This window comes from Mus caroli, unplaced genomic scaffold (genome assembly GCF_978045245.1).
Source record: "Mus caroli unplaced genomic scaffold, Mus_caroli_1 scaffold_6, whole genome shotgun sequence".
In the NCBI taxonomy this organism is placed as follows: Eukaryota; Metazoa; Chordata; class Mammalia; order Rodentia; family Muridae; genus Mus; species Mus caroli.
In genome coordinates this window covers 40,758,656-40,777,593 of record NW_028227261.1, presented here as the reverse complement: position 1 = coordinate 40,777,593, position 18,938 = coordinate 40,758,656, and the positions used below count along the sequence as shown (strand labels likewise).

Sequence of the window (18,938 nt, the reverse complement as noted above, 5' to 3'; positions counted from 1 at the left end):
ACTCATACAAATATAAAATGAGCACCTGCCAAAAATTGTACTCATCATCCAAGTCACATACGTATCTGTCTTTTTTTTTTTTTTTTTTTTTGGTTTTTCGAGACAGGGTTTCTCTGTATATCCCTGGCTGTCCTGGAACTCACTTTGTAGACCAGGCTGGCCTTAAACTCAGAAATCTGCCTGCCTCTGCCTCCCAAGTGCTGGGATTAAAGGCGTGTGCCACCACCGCCCAGCTATCTGTCATTATCTTAAACAATAAAAGTAAAATAAGACTTAAACAAGTGAGAATTTGAGTTTCAAAATTTTAGTGAGCCAAATGAGGCCACGATGACTCATGTCCTTTTGTTTTGTTTTGTTTTGTTTTTTTTAGAAATCTTTTTTTTAAAGATTTATTTATTTATTATTATATGTAAGTACACTGTAGCTGTCTTCAGACACTCCAAAAGAGGGAGTCAGATCTCATTACAGATGGTTGTGAGCCACCATGTGGTTGCTGGAATTTGAACTCAGGACCTTTGGAAGAGCAGTCAGTGCTCTTAACTGCTGAGCCATCTCACCAGCCCCTTTTGTTTTGTTTCTTGTTTTATTTATTCACTTTACATCCCAATCACTACCCCCTTACCAACTCCCCCTCCCACAATGCCTCCCCCATTCCCTCTTCTCCTCCTAGAGGGTGGAGCCCCCCTCCCCCAGCTATCTCCCCAACCATGGCACATCAAGTCTGCTTGGCAAGACGTATGAGGATGGTCCCATTGAGTCCAGATAAGGCAGCCCAGCTGGAAGAACATGTCCCACAGACAGGCAACAGCTTTTGGGATAGTCTCTGCTCCAGTTATTTGGGACCCACATGAAGACAGAACTGCACATCTTCTACATATGTGCAGGGAGAACTAGGCCCAGCCAGTGAATGTTCTTTGGTTGGTGGTTCAGTCTCTGAAAGCCCCAAGGGTCCAGGTTAGTTGACTCTGTTGATCTTCCTGTGGAATTCCTATTTCCTTTGCAGACAAAGGTTCATATCTTTAATCCGTGTGCTCCTGGAGTCTGAGGCAGGTGGATCTCTTTGAGTTAGAGACCAGCCTGTTCTGCAGTGAGTTGAAGGTCAGCTAGGGATAGATAATGAAAACTGTCTCAATTTTTTTGTTTGTTTGTTTGTTTTGCTGTTAATGTAATCAGAGGAATGTAGTGAGAATTTTGGTTTCTTTGAAAAACACAGAAATATGGGAATATATTCTTATTTTAACCTCAACTGTGGGATATGGGGCTGCTTCAGATTGTCCACAGCAGCTGTGATTTGCCTCATGCTATAGCAGGGGTGTGATTTTGCCAGGAGCAGATAATTTATGTGATTGTGTGACATTTGGAATTCTGGGGACTTTTCAGAGGGTATATAAATGCTAAGGCCCCTAGAGGCATAGTGACTTGTTGTGTAAGACCCTGACCCTCAGTCAGTGGTACTTACTTCAAGACGCCCCTGAGTGAGACACCGAGATGTAGATTGATGCAAAAGCAAGAGGTTTATTTTCCAGCGCATTAGGATCAACCCTCAATCAGTCCCTCAAAGCGAGTGACAAGAAGTAGACCCTGAATGGCTATTACAAGCAGTTTTTATACATTTTAGGGTTAAAGGTTACATCAGCAAGGTTACAGTTATTGGCTAAGCATATTGACCTTTAAATCTATTGGCTAGCAAGCATGGCATGCATTTGGACGTCTACCTGGGATGTAGTCACCTCTCCAGAGGGTGAGGTGACTGTCAATACATTTAGAGAATTTTTACTCAAGAATGTTCCTGTGGGTGAAGAATGGAACTTGGCCTAGCCTTAACCCCAGGCGGGAGGGAGAAGCTGTAATGAGGGTGTGGGACTGGAACAGCCCTGAGGGGTTCCTGGTGGTTAAATAATCGTCCATAGAAGTAGAAGGAATTACATATACTGCTAGAGATCAAACTTGCCCCAGGGAACTTGATTCGCCTAATCAGCAGAAAATAGTCTAATGATAACATAACATTGTTCCCCTTTCCTTTCTATCCCTTTTTTCTCACCTATCTAGTATTAGGGGGTTGGAAGACTAGAATAAGGGCTGAGAAGGATGGAAGAACCCACAAAGTGCCCAAAGTCTGACTACAGAGGGATGCTGAAATGACTTTGCTACTAGTTGCAGAATTGTAATATCCTGAGTATTAAAATGTAATGTGTATGTGCTAGAGAGATGGCTCAGTGGTTTAGAGCACTGACTGCACTTCCAAAGGTCCTGAGTTCAATTCCCAGCAACCACATGATGGCTCACATCCATCTGTAATGGGATCCAATCCCATCTTCTGGTGTGTCTGAAGACAGCTACATTGTACTCATATACATAAAATAAATAAACATATATTTTTTTAGAAAGTAGCATATAGTTCAGTAGAATGCTTTCTTAGCATGCATACATTGAGGCCCTAGGTTTGATCCCTCATACTGACAAAATCAATAACAACAATAAAACCCTATAAGGTTTGCAATGGCCTTTTCTGCTATATGGAATTAACTCTGCCAAGGACCACCCACCCTTAGCTTGGAGAGGGATTCTGAGAAAGGGGTGTCTAGAAGTGGTAAAAACAACTCAAAGTCAAATCCTGGGTCCAAGCTGACAACCTATGTTCTGCTGGAAACAGCTTTCCAGCCTGCTTTTCCTCTGTTCTGCTTTCTCTGAAGATCTCCAAGCATATCTCTCTCTCTCTCTCCCTCTACACAGCTTTCTCTTGCTATTCTCTGCTCAAGACAGTTCTCCAAGCAGTTCTTTCTTTGGTGTTCTACAAAAGTCTCTGGGTAGCTCATCTCTTACAGATCATAAACCCAGTCTTTTATTTAATATATCAATCCAGTCATTTACTCCAGGTTCCCTTTTGATTATTCCATGAATCAGTATCCTATGACCCAGCTCCTTGATTCTTGGGAGACAGCAAGCACATTTTCCTTTTTTTTGTATATGAGTATACTGTAGCTGTCTTCAGACACACCAGAAGAGGGCATCAGACCTTATTCCAGGTGGTTGTGAGCCACCATGTGGTTGCTGGGAATTGAACTCAGGAGTTCTGAAAGAGTAGTCAGTGCTCTACAACCCCAAGCATACCACTTCTTCTTCTCCTCCTCCTCCTCCTCCTCCTCCTCCTCAACACTCCAGGGGCAGGAACCGTGTCATTCTGTTCCTACCAAGGCTATGTTGGACCTGGCATAAATCCATCTTTACTGGTCAGAGTTCATTAGCACTATCACAGGTAAGTATAATTACACTGCCATCAGCTTTGTACAAGTTCACTTCAGTTCCTACAAAGACATCAGATCTGAAGAGAAGCTGTGGTTAAGAGCACTCGTTGCTCTTGTAGAGGACACAGGTTCATTAAAGATGGTTATCTTTAATTCCAGTTCTAGATGAGATGCCTTCTGACATCTGCAATTATCAGGCACTCAATGGCACAAATTCATACATGCATACATACATACATACATACATGCAAACAAACATACATGCAATCTTTTAAAAGAACAAAACAAAAATATGTAAGTTAGCCTACTCACTATAAAATAAATGAACCAGAGATGTGCCCTGGCACTACAATAAAAAAGTCTTAGCAATTTTCATCAGTGTATTTATAAGTTTGGACAATTATTCCAGACATGCCTTACCTCAATATAATGTTAAGATTATGTACTTATTTTACAACAGAGTTTAGCTATGTAACCCTGGCTGGCTAAAAATTCAGTGTGTAGACAGTCTTGCTCCAGCTCACAACAGTCTTCCTGTTTTAGCCTCCCAAATGCTCCAAGAGAGAGGATGTGGGCCTTGTAAAATGGTCTAGTGTGTTTTTACACCTGACAGTCTGTGTGTAATCCCCAGGACCACATTGTAGGAGAAAACCGATTCCCAAAATTGTCCTCTGACTTCCACAGGAATGCCATGACCTGTGCCCTCCTCAGTGTGCCACCCTCCCTATTTAAATTTTAAAAATTAAATGGGAAAGCAAAAGAGGGTTGAATTGCATTCTTGTGGTCTCAGGTCTTTTTGTTCCATTTTTACACTGCCGGGGATACAGTCTAAGACCTCATACTGTACTGCTGAGCTATAGTCAATCTCCTTCCTTCATCCTTTGAATTACTGAAACCGTCCAAAAGCTTGTTCATCTACTAAAGCGTGATGGACTAGAGGTTGATAAAATTTTGTCATCATATTCATTCATTTATTCATCCATTCGTTCATTCATTCATTCATTTGGTTTTACAAGACAGGTTTCTCTGTGTAGCCCTGGCCATCCCAGAACTCACCCTGTAAACCAGGCTGACCTCAAACTCAGAGACTCTACCTCCTGGGTGCTGGGATTAAGGGTGTGAGCCACACTGCCCAGCTGTTTGAGTTTTCATTTTATTTTACTGAGACCCAGTCTCACTTAGGACTGGGGAGATAGCTTGGTGAAGTGTTTACTATGCAAATATGAGACCTGAGTTCAGATCCCAGCACCTCATAAAAAGTATGGTGCTTACAGTCTCAGGGCCATGGAGAAAGTCCTTGGGACTTGCTGGCCAGCCAGTCTAGCCAATCAGCATGCTCTAGGTTCACTGAAAGATTTTGTCTGGAAAAAATAAGATAGAGAGCAATTGAGACAAACATCTAATATGAACCTTTAGGTTCGTGCACACATGTATACACAGGTACACATATGTTGCAGGTTTTTCCCTGTCCAATCATATTAGGGCAGTGGCAGACCTGTGATTGGACAGGAAAAGGGAGGCGGACCTAGGGTTGGTCTCAGGAGGGAGAGAAGAACCAGAATGGAGGTGGACATGGTGTTATCAAAAGGTTAGAATAATTAGGTTTAAGTTTTATCATTATCAATTGGCTCTGAAATTATTGTATTGGCATCTTGTAAAATGTGATATTATTAATACATAAATCTAAATGGTTAATAAGCTTAAGAGTCTTGATTCTATCGGGTAATTAAGTGTTGAGTTGGCTGATCGTGGGGTGTGTGGGGTGCTTTGTGGAAGCAAGAGGAACTCGGGGGAGCCTTCGTCCGAGAGATGGCCTGGCAGGAACCCTGTGGCCTCGCTGTGCCGCAGAGTTGGTGGGCCAAGAGCCCACGCAAGTGAGATCACCTGGCGTGGGGGCTAGTCCCAGAGAGTTGGCGGCGGCGGCAGCAGGAGCGCAGGAGCGTAGCCTGGCATCTCTGCGAACTGGCGGGTTCTTTTTAAAATATTTCCCGCAACACACATACATAAAATAAAATAGTCTATAACACATGAAGTATTTTTATGAAAAATTGCCAAATTTTCCAAAAGAAATATAGAGTAGTGTTTTTTTTTAATATGTTATTCATTATTTATACCAGTACACTGTCTTCAGACACACACCAGAAGAGTGCATCAGATCCCGTTACAGAAGGTTGTGAGCCAACATGTGGTTGCTGGGAATTGAACTCAAGACCTCTGGAAGAGCAGTCAGTGTTCTTAAAAGCTGAGCCATTTTTTGTTTGTTTGTTTTGTTTTGTTTTGTTTTGTTTTGTTTTGTTTTACAAGTCTTTTGCTAACAGAGGTGGGGAAATGCCTTATAGCTTAGTAGTGTCTTTTAAAATCAGTTCCTGCAGAGGAACTGATTTTAGTCCCCAACACCCACATAGGTAGCTTATAACCACCTGTAACTCTAGCTCCAGAGAATGAGACACAGCTTATCTGGCCTCTCTGGCTACTACACTCACATTTCCCTAACACATACTTAAAAAATAAAATAGACTGTTAAAAAATTAAGCTTTCTGCTAACTTTCTGTTTAATAGAGGACAGAGTAACACACTTTCTTCTTGAATCTGTTGAGGTATTGATAAATAAATTTCCTTAAAGATTAGTGACAGAAGATTCTGAATTATATCAAGAAATTTCTATATTCTATTACACTAAAACTGAGTTAGCCTGTATTTGGAATAAATCTCTTGCCTATACAGTGGGTTATTTGTAAAGCACTGGTTCACTGAACTATGCAGATCTTCCAAGTGTTTCACATTCATTAGATCATAAATAAATGGGACATGTGTTGTGAAGCTTTTCCTAGGGAGATGTGAATAAGAACCTGTTCACTCCAGATAGGGTCCCAATAAAAGGCCAAAATAATTCCCCTCGAGTCTAGCTTGGTGAGGCTCCTTGCAAGAGCATGAATAAAGGGCTAGGGACAGGCCAATGGGCAAATTAAAGGTCATTCACACTGAATTGGTATTCTTTCTTATTCCTTGTGTGGCCTCTGTGCATACCAAAGGCCAGAAGAGGACATCTAGTGTCCTGTGCTATCGTGCTCTGTGTCACAGGGTCTCACTAGCTCACCTGGCAGCCCTATTATGGTTTTGGAAGCAAGGTCTTGCTTTGTAGCCCACCTTGGCCTCAAACCCCTGATCAAAACCTCCTGCTTTTTAGCTTGCTTAGAAGTCATATTATAGTCACTACACCCTACATGAATTTTGTTGTTGTTTTGTTTTGTCTGAGTCAGGGTTTCTCTGAAACAGCCCTGACAGTCCTAGACTTTGTAGACTAGGCTGGCCTTAACTCAGAGATCCACCTGCCTCTGTCTTCCAAGTGCTGAGATTAAAGGCATGCGCCACCACATCCTACAAGTAGTGGCTCTTAATTAGAGGCCATTTTGTCCATCAGGGAACATTTGGAAATATCTGGAGATAGTCTGGATTGCTACAACTTACTGTGTTTCTATTATCTCATAGAGGGATATTGCTAAGCACATGGGTAACAAGACAGCACTTCCCAACAAGAAAGAATTATCAGACCTAAAAATACCAATGATACTGAGGCTGAGAAATAATATGGGTAGACTGGAGATATATCTCAGCAATTAAGAATATGAACTATTGGGGGCTGGAGAGATGGCTCAGTGGTTAAGAGCACTGACTGTTCTTCCAAAGGTCCTGAGTTCAAATCCCAGCAACCACATGGTGGCTCACAACCATCTGTAATGAGATCTGATGTCCTCTTCTGGTGCATCTGAAGACAGCTACAGTGTACTTACATATAATAATAAATAAACCCTAAAAAAAAAAAAAGAGTTGCAGGATATAACTCGATCCTGTCTTAAAATAGATAATTAATCTTAAGGGAAAAGGAGAGCTGTTCTGATTCTTCTTGCCTCAGTCTCATTGGTTTGTTTTTGCTTTTCAAGTTCAAGTTGTTATTTAGATGAATATAGGTGCATACATGTAGCAAGTAGTCTCCAGTGGGTTCTGGGGATTGAACTTGGGTCACCAGGCATGGGTGTAGCAGCCTCTACCCACTGAGCCATCTCACAAGTCCTACTTTTGGTTTTAGAAGGCAGGATCTCGTGTAGTTCAGGCTGGCCTCAAATGTACTATGTAACTCAGCAAGACCTGAACTTCTGCTTCTCCCTCACCTTCCAAGTACTGGGACTACAGGCGTGAGAGCCACCATGTCTGGCTTCTTGGATCAGTGTTGAGTCCTTTAAAGAACTGATGAAAACCACCAGGTAGACAGGATACAGCAAAACAGAGAAATCTATGGGTTGCAGATGCTATGTGATAACATTCTCAGTGTTTAGATTGGTGGAAGCTAAGGGTCTGTGAAGACCTCCCCAAAGGCTTTACATAGTCACAGGAATGTGAGGTGATACAGAAGTGAATGACTCTTATGGGGACTGAAGGTGGCCCAAGGTTCATCAGTCTCTAGATGGGCAACACTACAACTCTTTAATCCAAATCAGTCTAGTCTTACAGATTCTTCAACATAGACATGTTTCTTGTTTGTTTCCTGGGAACTTTCTAATCACAGCATAAAGTTCAACAAGAGTTCACGAGACTTGGTTACAACTCAAATATGCCCAAGCCTGTTAAGTGTAGGAAGTGTTCAGTAGCGTTCAGTTTCAGCTGTCCAGTAGCTCTTGCCTAGCATCAGGGAGCTTTACCTTATTCTTTTGTAGTTTAGAATTGAGCAAGACTCAAGTATCTTCTAAGCAAAATTCTGGGTAGTTTCCTCCTTTGAATAACACAAATTTCATTGTTTAATAATACCAGGTGATGCTATAGGGGGAGTGAATTGGAAGTCAGTTGTGTTAGATGGCGTGTTGCTGGACAACCGTGAAGGAGTGTTTTCCTAAAGTGGACACAGGTGAAAAGCTAAGTAAGACATGTGAAGGAATGTTTCGCTGAAACACAGGAGAAAGGATGTCCTGCTAAAGCACGTGAAAGGACATGTGATGAGGGATTCTTTGCTAACAACAGACATGTATTGGTCTGCCTTATGTTGCGTAGTTGAGCTCCATTTGTTGGGACTCCATAGAGAGAAATGCACCAGCCCCCCCCCCCCCCCAACATAAACAAAAAACCAAACTAATGGTGGTGTGCTGCAGTTTGCCACTTCCTCAGACTTGGGCTAATTGACAGTGGTATCAGCTAAGACAAGACCCCTTGAGAAAAGGAGTATGAAAATTACCTCTGACAGACCATGACAGAGGCTGAGCTGATCTTTGATTTGCTGAGAGGCACAGCAGAGAACAACTTAAGGCGTTCCTGCTGGTCCCCCCTGCTGACTCATGCCTGGCTGTCTCTACCAGATAATATCACCGCTGCTGATTCTTGTTTGCTATCCTGACTCAACCGAACTAGACTACTGATATATCCGTAAGATGTTTACAAGTAAATCAAGCTGCCACTACTGACTCCTAATAAACTAAATTCCAGGTTTATGGGAAACACAGCAAAACGACAGTTGCTCCAAAGAACCATTTCTAAACAGGTCCACTTCCCCTGTATCCTTTCTTTTCCACTACCTCTGTTAGGTGGTGGGCTAAGAGAGGTTAAAGCATTTAAAAACCATCAAGAATAGTTTTTTTTTTTTTTAAATTAAAGTTACAGGGAAGGTACACTATAAGGTTGCAGCTTTGCTGTATATTTGAAATTTTAATAAGATCTTAATTTTTTTTTTAGTTTTGAGACAGTGTCTCACTATGTAGTCCTGGCTGACCTGGAGCTTGCTAGGTAGACCAGGCTGGCCTCAAACTCACTGTATCTGCCTCCCAAGCGGTGGGATTAAAGGGCTGCACCATAGCAAAAGTCTTTACCACAGTGTTTATCTGTGATGCTCTCCTCGCTCTCACTAGTTGGACTTAATTATCAGACTACTAATTTACATACAAGGCACTAATTTTCATTAACTCTAGATTTTTATTTTCTTTCATTAATTTTTCTTATTTATCCACTCATTCATCCACTTTTTTGTTTTCTGTTTTTTTAATTTGTTTGCATTCATCCACTTTTAATTTTTGTTTTCTGTTTTTTTGTTTGTTTTTTGTTCTTTTGAAACAGGATTTTTCTGTGTTATCTGGCTATCCTGTAACTAGCTCTGTAGACCATGTTGGCCTCAAACTCAAGAAATTCACCTACCTCTGCCTTCCAAGTGCTAGGATTAAAGGTATGTATCACCACAGACTGGCTCCTTTACTTCTTTTTTTTTTTTTTTAAATTCTTTTAGGGAGGTTTATGTTGCCCAGCTACTAAACTCCTTGATTCAAATGATCCCTTAGTTCCCCAAATAGCTGAGATAATCCTAGTTAAGGAGTCAAGGCAGGAGAATCACTATTTGGAAGCTGGGATTACAGGAATATGCCACCATGCCCAATCTCACGCCTTCTTTTTAAAAATCTGTGTGTGTTTATGGCCATGGCAAAGGCGGAGGTGGAGGCAGGGTGGAGCTACATGCACATGTCACAGCACACGTGTGCTGGCATGGAGACAAGTATTTTCATCCACAACACTATAGGGTGGCTTCCTTTTTAAAGAGTTTTGTTTTTATGTTTGTGTGAGCACTCACGTATTCATGCATGTGGTGGCTAGAAGTCCATGTCAAGTGTCTCCAGGCTTCTGAGGGTACCAGACACACATGTAGTATACTTATATACATGCAAACTAAACACTCATATATATGAAATAATATAAATCTGTAGTGTAGTGGTGTATACCTTCAATCCCAGCACTTGGGAGGCAGAGGCAGCCTTTATGAGTTTGAGGCCAGCCTGGTCTACAGAGTGAGTGAGTTCCAGGACAGTCAAAGCTGTAGAATAAGATCCTGCCTGGAAAAAAACAAGAACAAAACAAAAAAAAGTAAGAACTCTTTAAGCTAGGAGCATGCCTTTGATTCTAGCACTCGGGAAGCACTGACAAGCAGACCTCTTGTGAATTTAAGCTAGCCCAGTCTAATCTACAATGCAAATTCCAGGCCAGCCAAAACTACACAATGAGACCCTATCTTAAAACACACAATTTTTAAAAATTATTTTATGTGCCTTGTCTGTATGTACGTCTGTGTGAAAGTGTCAGATCTCCTGGAACCTGAGTCATGGTTACAGACTGTCATAGGGTTTCCATTGCTGTGAAGAGACACGACCACCAAGGCAACTCTCTTAGAAAGGCAAACATTAATTGGAGCTGGCTTACAGGTTCAGTTCATTATCTTTTTTTTTTTTTTTTTTTAAAGATTTAAGTACACTGTAGCTGTCTTCAGACACACCAGAAGAGGGCATCAGATCTCATTACAGATGGTTGTGAGCCACCATGTGGTTGCTGGGATTTGAACTTAGGACCTTCAGAAGAGCATTCAGTGCTCTTAACTGCTGAGCCATCTCTCCAGCCCCCTCAGTTCATTATCAAGACAGGAAACATAGCAGCATCCAGGCAGACATGGTGCTGGAGAAGGAGCTGAGATTTCTACATCTTGATCCAAGGCAGCCGAAGAGACTGACTTCTAGGCATCTAGAAGGATTTCAAAGACCACCCCCACGGTGACACACTTAAACAAGGCCACACCTCCCTGGGCCAAGCATATTCTGTATGGTAGACAGACCCATCCTATTACTAGGGATCATTTACTTGCTAGGTAACAGGAATTAATTACATTTTATCCTTTACATGTATGGGACAGGGGGTGGGTCTTTTCATGTAGCCTAGGTTGGCTTTGAACTCATCCTACTTCAGGCTCCCTGTTGCTAAGATTACAGACATGCATAACCACACACTGCACAAAGTTCAACCCGGATACAGTTCCTAGAACCACCACCACAACAACAATAAATAAATAAAAAAGAGGGGGAGGGGGTAGGGAGGAATCTCAAAGGAACCAAGTTTGTGTCATATCTGTAATATGAAAATCAGGAGGCTGAGGCTGGAGGATTAAAAATTTGAGAACTAACAAGGGCAATTTTGCAAGACTTACAAAATAAAATAGAAAGGTGAGATGCAGTTCAGTGGTAAGGTACTTGCTTAGCATGTACAATACTGTGGGTTCAATTTTATGGGGGAAATTTTTTTAATATTTAAAATATAATAAAATAATAAAGTAAGGGTATGGCAAAGGAAGGACAAAGAGCAAGTTTGCAGATCAGTTTATTAAGATGAAGTCACTGCTAGTTACACAGAAGAGAAGCTACTGCCAAAGTCAGTGAGGTTCTCAAGAACTCACTACATTAGACACAGATGTCCAGAACCACAAGGAACTGTTCCTGATTCCCAGTGACAAGGCTGAGGAGGACGAATCTGCACATTTACTTCAAGTTTTTAAAGAGCTTGTGGGCCACCTAGACAAGAAAAAGAAAATAATGTCACCACTTAGCTTTAATGTCACAGGGCACAGGTCCTTCCTGGCCTGAACAGTAGAGCTCCTGTCTTGACCCTCATTCTTCAGCATGCCCTACGCAGGCCCTACGCAGGCCCTAGGAACTCCCATGGGGTACCTGACTGTCCTGTCTGCAACTCTGAAGGTTTTTTTATCGTTTACTTCTTTTAGAAGTTGCATGTAGGGGCTGGAGAGATGGCTCAGAGGTTAAGAGTACCAACTGCTCTTTCAGAGGTCCTGAGTTCAATTCCCAGCAACCACATAGTGGCTCACACCATCTATAATGAGATCTGGTGCCCTCTTCTGGCCCGCAGGCATATATGCAGGCAGACCACTGTATACATAATTTAAAAAAAGAAGAAAGTTGCATGTACTCTCCTGCAAGCTTCCACCACATCACCACACACATCTGTTTTTACAATTACCTTGGCAGGAATGTGCCACCACCCTACTAGAAATCTAAAACTTTTTCTATTTCTCTTGATATGTATGTGGGAATGGAACTGCTGCTCAGTGTTAACTGTGGCCACACGCTAGATCCCTGCTTAACTCTTTTTTTTTTTTTAAACATTTATTTATTGTTATATGTAAGTACACCGTAGCTGTCTTCAGACAGACCAGAAGAGGGCGTCAGATTTTATTACGGATGATTGTGAGCCACCATGTGGTTGCTGGGATTTGAACTCAGGACCTTCACAAGAGCAGTTGGTGCTCTTAACCACTGAGCCATCTCTCCAGCCCCGCTGCTTAACTCTTTACCCTAAAGAGAAAGATCTCCCTGCTTAGACCAGGCTTGGCTTCAAATACCTGGCCTCCAGTGACACTCCTGCCACAGACTCATAAGTGGTTAGGACTACAAATGTGTACTACCACCGTAGGCTCTACGTTTGCCTCTCTAAGGAACTGCTAAGCTACTTAACACCAGCGGTGCTACTTTTTATTTTTATCAGCAAAGTGTGAAATTTCCACTTTTCCTGAATTTCTCTAACAGGTAATACTACCCTTCAGACACTCTACCCCCTACAGGTCATCAGACCCAGACCTCACAGGCAAGTGCCCTACTAACTACATATAGAATATATTCTCAGGAAGTTGGCTACCCAATCAATTGTCCTTGGTTTTTGAGGCAAGATCTCATTCTATAACCTAGATTGGACTAAAAGTATGTAGCCAAGGCTGGCCTCAAACTCATGGCAATCCTTGTGTCTAAATGGTAAGTACTAGGATTATAGGTCTGAGCCACTATACCTAGCTTACCTAGTCAGGTTTTCTGTTTTTGTTTTGTTTTTTTGTTTTTCTAGACAGGGTTTCCCTATGCAATTCTGGCTGTTCTAAAACTCACTCTAGAGTCCAGGCTGGCCTCACAGACAGAGAGATCGCCTGCCTCTACCTTCCTAGTGCTAGGATTAAAGGTGTTGCCACCAGTGCCCAGCCCTAACCAGTTTTTACAGAACCAATCTTATCAAATTCTGCATATATGTAATATGTGTAAAATACTGTTACATGAAAGAGTGAAGCACAAACTTACTTTAAAAAGAAAAAAAACTATATAAACAACTAGGTACAAGACATTGAAGGCACATATACACAGAAAGATTAGACTATTCAAAGTATAAAATCTGAGCCTGGAGTGATGATCTCTCAGTGGTTAAGAACACTAGCTGCTCTCATAGAGGACCTGAGTTCTGTTTCCAGTACCCACATTTCAAGTCAGAACTGTCCACAAGTCCAGTTACAGAAACAGACTGTCAGCACATACACGGTGCAGAGGCATACATGCAGGCAAAACCCATACACACAAAATTATTTTTAAAATAACAATTTCTTTTTTAAGTTTTTTTGTTTTTTTTTTTTAATATATAATCCAGGGCTGGCGGTGTATCTCAGTGGCTAGAGCATTTGCCTAGCATGCATTAGGCCTGTGCTTTATCTCCAGTACTAAAAGAAAACAATGTATACAATCCAGCGTCCTTAGTATTTAACAATGCATGTTAGGAGGTCATCTTTTTCCCTGTCGGAGTCTGTTTCAATATGTACAGTGGAGACAATGATACCTCCAGCATATGAGGTAAGGATGGGACACCTATGTATATAAAATGCTTCTCACATAACTTGACATCATGGGCCTATAGTAAATGGTTAGATGTATCTGCTTAGAGCATACACACTGTTCAAACTGATAGCCACTGTTTAGCTTTGCCCTTTCTGTCTTCAGACTGACTTACACAGTGGTCCCGTGCATGCAAGAAGTCAAAGAGCTCCTCTGTACAATCCTCTTCTGTCTGTGATCGGGAAGACACGCGATTATCACACAACTCTAGTCGTTCCCGGGCCTTTACACACTTCTCCAGCTGTTCACAGTGCTCTCTCACTGTTGTTAGGGGGTCCTGATGAAGAAACAAGGGGTGTGGGGGGAGAAAAGGAACAAAATGGAAGCTTCAGGAGACATCTACTAAATATAAACAAGTTGGTCTATGAGCAGTATAATCAACAAACAAAGGCGCTATCTCTGAGTCACTACCCAAGCCAGCAGGCAGAGCCATACTACAGCCAGAAGCAGTACCTATTTAATACCTCCTGGCTCTTTGATGCTTAAGCAGTAGGGAAGTTTCAAATTTCTGCCTTCCAAGGTTGCCAGTATACACTGAAAGCCTCAGCCCTATCTGAGAAACAAGAGAGTAAAGGGAACCTTGTCAAGCAGGAAGTACATCGACTGGAGGCATCGTTTTACCCAGCATTAGGATTCAATTTCTCTTATGTAAGACTCAGGCCTGGCCGCCTACTTCCAAAGTCAGAAAAATGCAAACATGGAGAACTAACTAAGAAAATTTCCTTCTAGAGTTCTTTATTAAACACACACAGCAGATGAGTGCCAGGCCTTCAGGATGCTGTCTGATTCCTGGTAGGACCAAAGAAGCCCCAGACCTAGAAAAGACGTAGCTTTCTAAGGCTCCCACTCCCACACAACCTACTGCACAGGAGGTATTAAAGGCTTGTCCAGCATTTTTCCCAAGTAGTCATAGATTCCTTAAAATACCCTGGAGTTTCAATACAGCTCAACCTTCCAATTCTAGTAAGGTAGTTCCAAACTGGAGGCCGTTCTTACCACTAATTCTTCCTCTTCTTCCTACAAAAGGGAAAGAAAATTAAGTTAGCAGCAATCGTATAACAAGCATTTCCCTAATCACATTTATACCATAATTATGAAGAAGAGACTGTATCAGTCACATTATTTTATGATGTTTTGTCATCCTAGCTTCAATCTCAGTGCTAAATCTTGCCTTCCCAGAACTAGCTAATTTTTAGGGATAATATACATTTCCCTAGAAACACACCTTTCATGTACCAATTAAAGCCCATCTACCAAATCACTTTCTTAAGCAAAAGTCTCACACAGCAACTTTGTATTCCCCTATCCAGAGCCCAAGGTCAGCAAGGAACCAGCACCGTAGTTCAGAGCTCACCGGAATTATTCAAACTACCCAATCCTTAAATTGATCAAGCTTGTTCACCTTGCCTCCATCATTCCGCCCCACAGGAACCAAGGCTCTGAACTTTGTTTTCCCTGTGACTCTTTATTTGTGCTTGATATGGTCTCACTGTAGCCCAGACTGGCTTCATATTTGTAACAGACCTCCTACCTCCCCTTCCCAAGTATTGAAATTATATACATGAGTCACTACATCCAGTTTCCTTCCCAACTTTTATAAAAATACTGGTGGTTGTGTGTGTGTGTGTGTGTGTGTAGCATTTGCACATGTGTGTGCAGGTGTAGGTGTGTGTATCATTGTGCATGGAGGCCAACAGGGGAGTGGGCCATCAGGTATCTATCTACAAAACAAAAACAACCTGCCTTCGTTTAACCAGGTGTGGGGTGCTCTCTTGTAAACCCAACACTTAAAAGGCAGAGGACCAGGAGTCCAAGTTTGAGAGTCCAGTCAAGCTGGATGATATATGACCCTGTCTCAAAACTATAATAATAACAACAACAACAACAACAAAATGCCGGGCAGTGGTGGCGCACGCCTTTAATCCCAGCACTTGAGAGGCAGAGGCAGGCGGATTTCTGAGTTCGAGGGCAGCCTGGTCTACAGAGTGAGTTCCAGGACAGCCAGGACTACACAGAGAAACCCTGTCTCGAAACAAACAAACAAACAAACCCAAAACAAAACAAAACAAAAAACAACCTATAATAACTAAAAAATAGCTAAACTTTGTTTATATCCCAAACCAAGTTTAGAAGAAAACGAACTTAAAAATATTTTCACTATTTGTTTTAACTGCAGGGGTGTGTGTGTACGCACATATGAAAATGCAGGTGCCTGTAGAGGCCAAAGGCATCAGATTCCTTAGTACCAAAGTTAAAGCAATTGTGAGCCATTTGTCTAAGTACTGGGAACTGAACCTAGATTCCCTGCAAGAGCAGGACTGGATCTTAACCACTGTATGATCTCTCCAGCACCTTTGCTAGACTCTCAAGTTGAATTTGGAATATGAATATGGTCAAACCTAAACCCTTCTTTAGTCAACTTAAAGTTATAACACTGGCTTTTAACTTGCAGATAAATATAAGAAAAGGGAACACCAGGCCCCACACAATCCACTTCTAATGCCACTGTATAACTTGTAATTAGTCTCCTTTCTTTCCCTAATTGTAAAAATTACCTATTGGAGCACAGGTCCTAAATCTGGCACATGGCACGGTGGTCTATCTGCCTGCTGTAGATACAGGCATCCACATGTGGGAGAAGATAAAGACACACAGGGAAATGAGCTCAACAATAATGTTTCCCAAATCCTAACCAAGACAGTGAGGACAGGAGGTGCCACTGTAACCTCTGCTCTTTACTCTTTACGTGATTGGCAAGGTTTCTCCTAATGTAAAGAGTTACGTAGAATATAGATGCTAGCTTTTCATCAAGTAAGGTTTCTTAAAACGCCTTTCAAGAATTTATTAAGGGGCTGGAGAGATGGCTCAGCGGTTAAGAGCATTGACTGCTCTTCCAGAGGTCCTGAGTTCAATTCCCAGCAACCACGTGGTGGCTCACAACCATCTGTAATGGGATCTGATGCCCTCTTTGCTAGCAGGGCTGGAGCAGGCAAGCGGGGGGCGGGCGGGCGGGTGGGCAGGCAGGTGTGTGTGGGGGGGATTAAAAAACAAAAAAAAACAAGAATTTATTAAAGGGATAGAGAGATGGCTCAGTAGCTAAGAGAACTTGCTGTTCTTGCAAAACAATCAGCTTTGACTCTCTTTTTGTGCTTGCTGAGAATTGAAGAACAGCCAGTGTTCTCAACCACTGAGCCATCACTCCAGCCCCACTAGATTTGACTCTTAACACCCACATGTCATCTCAAGACCATCTCTAACTCCAGTCCCAGGGGATCCAACACCATCTTCCAGCCACATATGTAGGTAAAACAGTTGTATGCATAAAAATAAACTATTTTTTAAAATTCACAAAGAAAAACTATCCCCCTAAAACGAGCCTCTGACACCAGAGCTCAGTGGTAAAGAGCATGCTTAGAATACTTGAGGCCCTGGGTCCAAGCCCTAAAACCATCAGGTAAAACTGCTTGCTACCAAGTTTGATCCCAGGAGCCCATGTGAAAGGACCTACAGACAGACTCAGGCACACACCAACACCCATGCTCACAAAAGATGGCTCAGCAGTTAAGAGCACTTGTCTCTCTTTCAAAAAACCCTGGCTCTTCCTAGCTCCTACATGGTTGCTCAAAAACATAACTCCAGTTCCAGAAGATCTAGCGCCCTCTTATGGTCTCAGAGGGAGGGCATCAGGCATTGCAAGTGGTGCAAAGGTAAACATGTAAGCAAAATACACTTAAAGTAAAAGGGGGGGGGGGAGACACCTGAAATTAGCATTCTAGAAGCAAGACAACTGTGTCATGTCCCAATTGGCATTACTAAAAACACCATGCTAAACAAATCCAACAGATCCTCCTGCCACTGCCTCCTGAGCTGGGATTAAAGACATGGACCACCATGCCCAACTTTCTTAATTTTAAAATTTATATTCTGCTGTGGTATCGTGTTAAACTTTCTGAGCCTCCAGCACTTTCTGAAAATGAAAACTTGAAAAAATTAAGGGATAAATAATTTGCCAACTAATTCCAAATCCATTAAGCCCCGATGGCTTGTCCTGAAGTAGACAAGACAAATGCACAGGAAATGGAAGCAAAGTGAGTCTCGGGCTAGAACTCTGGCTCTCAAGCCTGGACGTCTGCATTGGAGTCCCAGTTGTATTGTCTTGCTAGTTGTGTGCCCTCAGACAAGATAAACTTCCTTGCTTGCGGCCTCATGTAATAAAAATGACAAAAATATATAATGTACCTGATATTTACCTCATGGGAAAACTGTGCAAGTTAAATATCTTAGTGCATATAAAGCACTCAGAACATAAGCAGCCAATATTTATCACAATGATACTCAACGTGGGAAAGAGCTCCCTCTTGCACCACAGAATTACACTACACATTCTTAAACTGTCCCCAAAGGCACAAGTCCTCGGCCATCTCCATCCCAAAAGATAACCACTTTTTGTTGGAGATGCTGGGAAGCGAATACAGGGCTTCTTAATGCTAGGCAGGAGCTTTACCATGAAGCTACACCCCAACTCCTGAAATCACTTTTCCGAAGACTAGGGTCCCCGAAATCTCCATAAATAAATTCCTGACCTAAGCTACGTTAAAGACTAACGTTGGCTTTTTTTTTTTTTTTTTTTTGCTTCACGCACTTATCAAGTTAGAACCTTAAAACATTTATCAAATTAGAACATCAAAAAACGGGAGGGGGGTTGTTGTTTGTTTGTTTGTTTACACAAGTTTATCAGTGCAGCATTATAAACTCCAGTTACACCTTCACATTCCTGGAATGGGGAAGCCAATCCCGAGAAAGACTAGCTATTAATCTGCCCAAGGTCAACCAAAGAATTCTGAAGATACGTAACGGAAACCACCTCTCTGGACCCCGCAAACCCTAGGCTATAAACCCGGACTAAGAGAGCCCCGGGAGGTGCTTTGGTGAGCTAGGTCCCGGGCCCGCCAACCTCGTAGCCTTACCTCTTTGGGGTCTCCGGATCCAGTGAGCATCTTTCGTTCGTCCTCTAGTCCCATGTCCGGAGCCGGTTTGGGATCCAACAAGCGCAACCAGGGTAGCTACTCCACTTCAGGTTTAAGAAGGACTAGTAAGGGTCACTCGACGGATATCCGGCGACCTGGCCGGAAGTGCGGCATACTCCTCGTAGTCCCGAACACACGCACAAATTGGCCTGTACTAC

General features: G+C 42.3%; 1 protein-coding gene across 1 annotated transcript; it reads right to left on the bottom strand.

Annotated features, from left to right (window-relative positions):
• Positions 1 to 11,398: 11,398 nt before the first annotated feature.
• Positions 11,399 to 18,893, bottom strand: Uqcrh (ubiquinol-cytochrome c reductase hinge protein). Its single transcript, XM_021159297.2, has 4 exons — positions 18,721 to 18,893; positions 14,750 to 14,770; positions 13,869 to 14,030; positions 11,399 to 11,605 (listed from the first exon to the last, which is right to left on the bottom strand). Exons 1-4 carry the CDS (start codon positions 18,772 to 18,774, stop codon positions 11,573 to 11,575), a joined length of 270 nt encoding a protein of 89 aa, XP_021014956.1. The 5' UTR covers positions 18,775 to 18,893; the 3' UTR covers positions 11,399 to 11,572.
• Between the last annotated feature and the right edge of the window lie 45 nt (positions 18,894 to 18,938).